Here is a 9,492-nt window from a genome sequence, read left to right on the forward strand (position 1 = left end):
CTCCCTCTCTCTCTCTCTCTCTCTTTCATGTCGTCGTCACCTGTAAATGTTGCACGCGGACATTTTTAATACCTGCACGCGAAGGAGGATGATATAATCTCTGTAGGCTTTTATGGCTGTCACATATAGAGCGCGCAAAGGCGTCGGTATTTATCGATATGTATAAAAGCGCAACAAGCTATAATCAAATATAATTGGTGTTAAATGCAGGTCGCATTAACTAGACATTTCGTTATCGTAAAATCTTTATCAATTAGCGAAGAACGAAGTCCAACGTTTATATATCGATCTAAAAGAAATGGTTAAAAGAAACTCTGAAGGAAAATCAATTTTTTATGCCGTTAATTTAGAGTCGCTGCAAATTCTATTTCCTTAACCTTTGCAATTTGATTTACGCAAAAAAAAAGAATCTGGTATTGACAGTTGACGGAGATTAAGACTCGTTGATGTACCTGCTGATAACTGCATGGTTTCAAATAGCTGTTGTAAGCCTAAAGTTACGGAACGGTCTATCTACCTGATCCGTGGAAGACACAATTTGTCTCTCTCCTCTTTATTGGCGACTTTAGAGCGACCGTGTGCTACGCAGGCGTGCGTACGGTGTAATATACATACGTAACAGTTCGGGGCCACGTTACCTAGCCCAACCTTGTCGAGCAGAGTCGCCCAGCTGTTCCAGTGCTGGTGCCGTTAGCAACCTAGCCTGTAGAACCCCGTATTCGAGCCCGGGCCGCGGCTGGTCGGTAACGGGCTCGGGTTCTCCTGCAAAGTGGCGGTCTTTCGTGTCGTCGTCGAGAACTAAAGAACGACTACGTCGTTCGCTTTCCTTCCACCCACGCGACTACATTGGTACCTTCGGCGTCGCGAATGCCACGGCACGAAATTTACATCTGATTCCGGGTGCACTCCAGATGCGTCGTGTTCAGATAACCGTGTATTGTGACTGGTTGTACGAGAAAATGGCGATGTTGCGTAGCAGCAGATCTGAGAGCCTGACAGCTTTGCTCGACATGAGATCACAAGATAATCGATAGATTACGTGATTGACGAAAAAAGTGATTCTGGGTTTAAATACACATAAATTTCACGTCGACTTTAGCTTTAAGTTGAATTTCATTCAATATTATTTACGCATTTATAACATTCATGCAATTGTCACGGAAAATCTCGCTCGAAAAAAAAACAAGTAAATTTCCGCGTAATTGACACAAAACTTGACAGATTCGAAACATTACAAAACGTCACAAATTATCACCGACTCCCCTAAAATATCGATTACACCAATTTACGAACCCGAGCTATCCTAGCCTAAAACATTTCCGTTCTTACAGAACTTGCTTGCTGCTTTCGTATAATGTTCGTTCTCTCCTTTTGCTTTTCACTCATACGTTTTTTCACATGCTCGCCCACTTGTTCGCTCTTATTACACATCATGAGTTAATGACTCAATTTTCTACACTGTTTTCTGTACTCCGTCTGGACTGCAGTCGATCCCCAGTTGTTTCTTGTGTGCATGAGCTCAAAAATCCGCGACGGGATGACGATTAGAAATGCAGCCCGATGCTTCGGGGCACGGAAGCCATTAATACTTTACGTGCGCGAAATACATAGGGCATGTATCGATTTCAGTGTAATTTTGTAATTCATGCAACGAAGAGGCATTCGCAGCACGAATGATGCCGAAGATGCGAGAATTAATCTTTATTTCGAAAACGTAGAATTTTTATTCATATGAAATAAATTACTGTTAATTATTTAATTATTTCTCTAAGACGTTTAGAGCTTCGCCATTTATGTTTCATATCAATTTTTTAGATTGCAATCGACGAGAACTTCTTGTATCCATTTCTGCGAATGCCGATTAACTTTAATCTCGGTTTAACTTACTCTTCGTCTTTTTCTAGTTCTAAGAATTCGAGCCTACAGAGAGTTTTAATTTTTAGGAAAAGATGAGAAGTAAGTTAAACCGAGATTAATCTGCATTAATAGAAATTCATAATCTCTTAGACATAACTTGAAAATTACTTTCGATAAAGCGAGCGTCGGGTTCCTTAGTTAAGTTTCTAATCATCGCGCCGCTGGTTTACGAGATATCTTGTCGCTTTCCATTTTCATTTCACTTGGTGATCTCGCGAACAAGTTGATTAGCGATCGGCAGCATTGATGCGTGCATATTTACACACATACGCGCGTGCGCATACATATGATTTCTCTCTAGAATCTCTGCTTTGTGTATCGACGAATACAACATAGCATCCTCCGCCCACGCTTTACACATGACGGATCTGCGACGCAGGAAGCCGCTGCTTAAATTTAATGTTCAATAGACCGTGCGGCTGGACCCCCGAACCGAGCATTTTAATGCTTCGTTTAATCGGGATGCGACCGAAATGCATTTGAATAGAAATCGGTACGAGACGCGTGCCGATCGCATCGTCCTCTCCGCTATTATTTCTCGACTTTGATCTTGATCGCATTATGCATGGAAATCATAGCTTGTTGCGCTAGAAAAACAGGTAGTGATTAACATCGGTCAGGGTCGTCGAATCTAGTATTTCAATACGACTGTTAAAGCTTCTTCAAAAGAATCACAAATTTCGTTCGTCAAACGTGTATGTTTGTGATAAAAAGTGCTTAAATAATTTATATAAAATTAGAGACTGCAATTAGTTTGCATAGCCAGCGTGGAAAGATCGTTTTAAATTTATCGCTGTAGAAATTGAAGGTGGTTTTTTTTCTATGGCGCGGCGAGGAGGAAATATTTATGGCGATCGTACCTGTCGAAGGGGCATGGTGCGTTTCCGCGATGCAACAGCCGTCCGCGTGTGTAGGAAAGGCTCGACTTCCGAGTACACTGTAAATAAATATGGGCTGGTACCGCGTGGTCACGCACCGGGAGCTACGAGTCGCAATCGCGAGCGTTAGATAAACCTAGTGTCACATCCGCATCGAGAGATCGCCGGCGATCGATCAAGCGGCGCGAGATACTATATGTTTCTTCACTGAAGCTAGGAATCTGTTAACATTTTCTGCATCCTGACGCCCTTGTGAAGTAACACTATTCGGTAATTTACAAATTTGTCGAAATCGGATCAAGTTCTGCGGAAATAAATCAACAGCGAAAAGCGCTGACGAAAAATTGACCCTTGCAAATTTGTATTAATTTTTTTTTATGAAAGGCCCGGATATTTCCTGGCGGGATATCTGTTTTCTGTGCACCCCTGATTAGAATTGGAAAAATCTCGCCGAAGAAAAAAAAAGTCTATTTCAAATTCGCCGATGAATATCTGGGATCGGTGTGAACGTATTCCGTAATCTTTCATTTCCTACTTATCAAGTTGGGAAAATCAAGCCGCGAAAATTCGCACAGTACTGTCTAATCGTTGACGAGGTGCCGTTAAATGCCTCTCATTATCGCCCGCGCCACAATTGGCGATACAAATCGGCCGCGCGGCGTCAGTTCACCTTCGACCACCGCGCGGTTTGCTCGACTGCGCTCGCGGCTTTGGGCAATTTCTCATTCCAAAATGGCCCCTGAATTATTTCCCGCCGTGTACGCTCGCTCGGGACAAGTTCTGTATCGATTCCTCGAGTGACATTCGTGCCGCCGGTACCGCGAAAATCTACGCGCCGTCGATCGTGACATTAACCTTCACGATACTAAGCACGCGCACGTAAAGCTGAAATTCAATCAATAGCTATCCGAAACAAACGCGCGATAATCTTCTGATAAATTTGTAATGACTAAATATTTTTTAGCCGGTCGTGTACGAGTCGCGGTGGGTCTTTTCTCTGGCTCTTCACAATGGGACAATTGGACAATATTCTTTTAATTTTGCGGCCATGAACTTTCGATACTTTTTAATTCGGTATAAAATGCCGGCATCGTTGCAGCGTTCCTTTCTGACCGGAATAAATTTGTAATGACTAAATATTTTTTAGCCAGTCGTGTGCGAGTCGCGGTGGATCTTTTCTCTGGCTTCACAATGCAACATGGACAATATTCTTTTAATTTTACGGCCATAAACTTTCGATGCCTTTTAATTCGGTATACAATGCCGGTATCGCCGCGGTGTTATTTTCTGGCCGGGTAAATTCGCGTGCATCTCGCCGAGCGGATTCAGGCGGAATCGGTATCGTGACCGATAGCGCATAACGCCCGGACTCATCGAGGCGGGCCGAGAAAATGTTCATATGGTGGGGGCCCCGCACACCGGGCGAAATTACTCGCTCTTGGGAGTCGTAATAAATGCGTTCATGAAGCGCTGCTCGGTGAACGTTGTCAGTCGATCGAGAGTCGCGTCGCGCGACGCTGACACGTCGCGGATGCGTCGCCGCCGATTTTCCCGATGGCCGCTCCAATTTGCGGACGCGCGAACTTTTGGTGCGACGGTTAATTATCCCGCCCTAGTTTTTGCTCTATTAACCACTTCGCCGCGTTACACGCTTCGTAAACGACCGTGCCCGAGTCTGCGAGTTACACGTGCGACGAAAAATGAACTCTAGCCTTCGCGAGATTAGGAGACTGGAGTTAGAAGCACGTTGCGCTAAGAGGAGTTTAAGCGAAAAATCTGATAAGATTCGCATATAACGGAAAATGAACATTTTCTTTTCTAAATATTACACCTTGAAGTATAATAAGTTTTATTGGCATTAGTTACAATACTTACAGTTCCAAATATTAAAATTTATTTTAATTGTAAGAAGACGAAAATAAAATTGAAAGGGAACAGACATTCTAAATGAATATTTTAGAGGCTGGATAGCCGAGCTTTTAACAATCGTTTATACTCGCATTTACATTATTCGTATTATTTGTAAGCCCATAAATTAGACATACCGAGAATTTTTCATGCAAATACGTTTATTCTGGGATCTGAAGAGCTAGGGCGAATATGCTCCCGAAGGATAATCCGCGATCGCGTCGTGCGCTCGAAGACGGTGAAGAAAAAGGCGACATCTTCGAAGCCTAAAAGCCTCTTTCCGCTTTTTAAAGGTCGGAACAAAGTGCCACGAAGAATTTCGTGAATTCTAGCCGCGGCGTCGTGGTGGCGGGCATTGTTCGGGATTAAACCTGCACGTTCCTGAAGAGGTTCCCGACGAATCGATCGCGCGAGTCGTCCCCAGTCCTCCGTTGCCTTCGATTCAGCGATACTTTCAGTGATACCCTTCGCGCAAGGTACAATGATAGCGAGAATATATCCAAGTTCGAGCGAATTGTCATCGATGACAAAGTAGTGCGAACGTCGTGCCAATCTTTTCATTGACTTCAACGGCGCAAATGGAGCGAGAGCTGGTTACCCTGGGACATTACCAGATGACTGTAACAGTATAATAATCTGCGAGAATTCGTGAGAAAAGCGCGAGAATTGTATCGGAGTTAATGTATCGTGGGAAAAGCATAAGAATTTATGTGGGAGTTCATCAATTTCATAAACTCATCGAAATTTATGGAATTATTATTGACGATGAGATAACAGACATTACAACTTCTTAACACAAATTTATGGTAAATTTATTATAGATAAATTATAAGATGCACACGTTAAGAATAATTTGCTTATAAAAAACTGTTACGAAGGACAAAATATGTGAACATGTTTGGCAGTCATTGAACGTGAAGAAAATTGCTGCGGAAAATAAGATACTTTGTATCTCTTTTTTTAATCGCATTTTTGTCATTGATTAAATTCAATATGGATTGGTTAACTCTTTGCGTCTGTGGCACAAAGCGCAATTCCAACGATAGGAAGACCAAGAAGGATGGAAAGCGCAAAAAGAGCAAGAGATCTAAAAAGAATTCGAAGCAGAAAGGCTCCGGCAATTCGCCGCCGTTCATCGTCGAAGAGTTCTTGCGCAAGTCGCAAGACGAACAGGCGAAAGAAATCGCGGAAAAGGAATGGGCGAGTGGAGAAATTGTTAATTACTTGAATGATTGCGCGGAAAATCGGATCGGCTCGACTGATCAAACTGATCCGTCGAAAGTCAACGGTTCACCGTCTTGTCAAATCGACGGCGATTGTGAGGGCTTTGAGAAGTTTCTCAACAGCTCGGAAAGAAACGCGGACGGATCTGCTCGAGTACCATGTGACATCGATTGTGACGACAATGCGACGCTGCATTTGAGATGTGAATCGAGAACAACGGACGAAAACGAGAAGCAAGTCAAGTGTATCTCGGATGAGAGAGAACACGACGAAGAGGTGGATCTAGACGAATCCGTCCCGAGATCCGAGGAACCCGAGGATTCGTCTTGGACGTCGGAAATCGGGGACGAACAGGATACGGTTCTGGAATCGAGCTTTGATAAAAAGCGCGGTGAAAGAACCTCGTCCAGAATTAATTTTTCCAAGGAGAAGCAAGGAAAGTCGAAGGCGACAGCCTCCCCGAGAAAAAAAGGGACCAGGACCATTCTTCCACCGATCAAAGGAACATCTCGCTCCGAGTCTCGCGTGGACAGTGAGGAGCCGCGTGTACACGGGGAGACGAAGAAATTTGGTGTTAAAAGATCCGCGGCGGCTCACGAGCGTATCGAGGTTCGACGGAAATTGAACTCGTGTAGCTTCGAGGTTCGACCGTTCGAGGATGAAGAACGAAGCGGAAAGACGACGAGGGCGAGGGGCGAGGGGTCCATGATACCTAGACTTGCATCCTCACGACAGGGGGTGAATTCGATCAAGGGTGACAGCGATAAATCAGAGATCGTGCAAAACGGTACATCGTTGCGCATAAAGAATTACGTGCACAAAGGACGTTCGAAAAAGAAAAATTAGAAATGCAATATCGCCTCTCAATTCTTCAAATTGGCTTTCGATTAAATTACTGCTAAGAGATATTAATTTTTATGAAGTAGTGTCCTGTGTCACACTTTCTCATCTTCTACTATTATTACTGCATTAATTGAAATCTCATTTATTATTATGGTATTTATATTCGATCCATGAAATACAAGTCTTCTAGAGAAGAAAAGATGCGCTTTGTTAAGTAAGACAACGAATAATCATTATAACGTATTACTGCAGCCCTTATTGCAATGTACGATTTTTGTTTCAGGTCGTGTTCACTCGGCAGTCGTCTCCGGTATCAATTTAGAACAGCGCACCGTAACTGTAGAATGGTTCGAGAGAGGAGAAACCAAAGGCAAGGAGGTAAGTGCGTTCACTTATTCTGAGAGGCAGAAATTATTCCGAGCAATTTATAATTACTCAAAGACAGAGAGTAACAAGTTTGGATTAGATGAAGCTGCTTTTTGAAATTAGGCGTGGAATTATAATAATTAAATATTTACATCGCGAGAAGGTAAAAAGTGATGTTCTTTGTGCAGCACTTTGTAATTTTTGGCAATTCTTACATTTAACAATTTTATACGTTAAACAGAGAACGCGTGTAGCATTGAGCACTACTCTGTTGCGGTGATTCGGAAGTGTTGTTTTTTTCTCAGTTGCGACTTTCTCGCGGAATTGATTAAAAATCCCGGAATATAGTTGTCTACTTCGAGAGCATACGTGTCCAAGTATGTTTTTATCGAACGTTTATAGAAGATATTGCGCTACAATTAACTTTCTCCCTCGCGATCTCACCGCGCTAAACTGCAATATTACAATTCCGCATATCCGTAGGTCACGGTTATTTGGCTATTTTCAATTCCGCAATGCTTATGCAATGCCACGGGGCTAACGTGCGGCCCGCTAACGGGGGCGCGAATCTATTTCCAACAGGCTTGCAGGCCCGCAGATTTGCCGTCAGTCAAGCCGGCTCGGTCGAACGTGACTTTTGCAAAAAGTCGCGCGATACAAGGATCAGGCGCGTGAGAGCGTGAATCGTAAATAAAGTATCAAGTGACATTCTTATATTTCTTTTTGCGGTCAGTCGCGAATTCCGGTGGCAATTTTGTTTAACGTTTTATAGTAACATGCTAAATGTTGAGTTCAAAAGGCAGCCCATGTGAAAACTTTTTCGGAAATCCTATTCTTCTATAATTTCATGCCTTAATCGCGGAATTAATTGTGCAAGATTCGGATTAGTACATAGATGTCCCAGCAAAGTTTTATTCCACGCCGAAAGGTAATTTGCGTGAAAATTAAAATAAATTGCAAACTGTGAAATTTTTAACGTATTACTCTTATTCGACTAATTTTACACAGCACATTACATATTTTTTTATCCATTAACTTTATTACACCCAAGGGAAATGAAACGATCAATTTCCATGCCGGTTTTGCTTTGAAATTAATATCGATTGCGCGTTAAGTAATTAAAAGGGACACAATCCAAAAAACTACTTATATATTTTTTTCAGGTGGAAATCGACGCGATTCTCGCCTTGAATCGCGACTTGAACCAAAGGATGGGACCACGAAACGAGGTATGTGCGCTGCCGCAGGTGATGAACAACCACATGTTGGCGTCCTCGAGAGCAAGGGTATGTATAGCTCGGTTGACTGTTCTCGAAGAGCATAGTGCGTTTTATACCATTGTCAAACATATATTCGTAGAATTGTCAATGAAATTGCGGAAGGCGCAAAATTGCTCTTCCGCCTTCCGTTCATTTCGAACCTGGAAGACTTCCTGACGAACCTGGAAGACTTCCTGAAAGCTGTAATCAGCGCACCTGTGGAAAAGTATTACAAAATTAACGATACGAGATAACAGAAATTGAATTCTTAGGTTTCCCCTTAATTTCTAATTTCAATTTACACAGACAGGTTTTCGATTACAGGAATTCGGAAATTACTTAACTGCCAGATCAGCGGAATAGCACGCGTGCTGCTAGTTAGATAAGGCGAACTCGCGCGAAAGTCTCGCGATTATCCAGACGTTGATCCGCGAGTGGCAGCGCGCGTGCCAATTTGCGAGTCGAACTCCGCGCGGGTCTTAAACGCGTCCGCGTAAACTCGCGGTCGATCATCGACTGCCGCGGCAGAATTCTGTTTACCGGTTGCCTGGGCTACGTGAAATAACCTCGCTCCTAATATGGAAAGAATAATCCGATCCCGCGTCTTGTGGCGTTTACACCGCGGTAGGCATGTTCCAGTACCTGTACGTCTTTCAGGTAGGAGTCCCCGTCACTCGTAATCGGTCCACCATAAGCCCTCGAGTCTGACGTGACGGTGACACGGAGCCTGATCTCGTGTCAGGTCTCTGGCTTCCCCGCGTCACGTGGAGCCCGCGTCTAAGATAAACAATTGCGACTTCCGCTGCAAAATTTGCATCGTGCGTTCGCTGCTCCTTTCATTCTCGTAGAGTCTTGGACCAAGGCTTTTTCAGATAGATCCCGAGTTTGTCCTAGACAGTTTGTAGATGTTGGACTGCGTAGACTTAACTTTTCTTACCGTGATACTTGTGCCAACATGCGATAATCAAGGTGCGCTATGTACATGTATGTATATGATGCACAAAGTGTCGCGGAAACCGCATACTTTTTCTCCAGAAAATTGCCAAGTGTACTTTGAATCTAAAGAAATGGACCTCTGAAATAACTCGCGTATTTTC

At 43.4% G+C, this 9,492-nt stretch overlaps 1 protein-coding gene across 10 annotated transcripts in view; it reads left to right on the forward strand.

The window, feature by feature from the left end:
• The window catches only part of LOC105564489 (kinesin-like protein KIF2A), a 41,986-nt gene that overhangs the window by 17,305 nt on the left and 15,189 nt on the right, over positions 1–9,492 (forward strand). For 2 of the 10 annotated variants that reach the window (XM_012016887.1, XM_012016891.1), the window contains exons 1-3: positions 3,706–6,714; positions 7,054–7,148; positions 8,300–8,422. In XM_012016887.1, the coding sequence (XP_011872277.1) occupies positions 5,697–6,714; positions 7,054–7,148; positions 8,300–8,422 (1,236 nt within the window). In that variant the 5' untranslated portion in view covers positions 3,706–5,696. Of the gene's footprint in view, positions 1–615; positions 1,056–3,705; positions 6,715–7,053; positions 7,149–8,299; positions 8,423–9,492 lie in introns of those variants that run through there. The other 8 variants (XM_012016895.1, XM_012016896.1, XM_012016888.1 and 5 more) reach the window with 7 other exon arrangements.

This window comes from Vollenhovia emeryi, unplaced genomic scaffold, assembly GCF_000949405.1.
Source record: "Vollenhovia emeryi isolate VEMERY1.0 unplaced genomic scaffold, V.emery_V1.0 DF939164.1, whole genome shotgun sequence".
Classification (NCBI taxonomy): Eukaryota; Metazoa; Arthropoda; class Insecta; order Hymenoptera; family Formicidae; genus Vollenhovia; species Vollenhovia emeryi.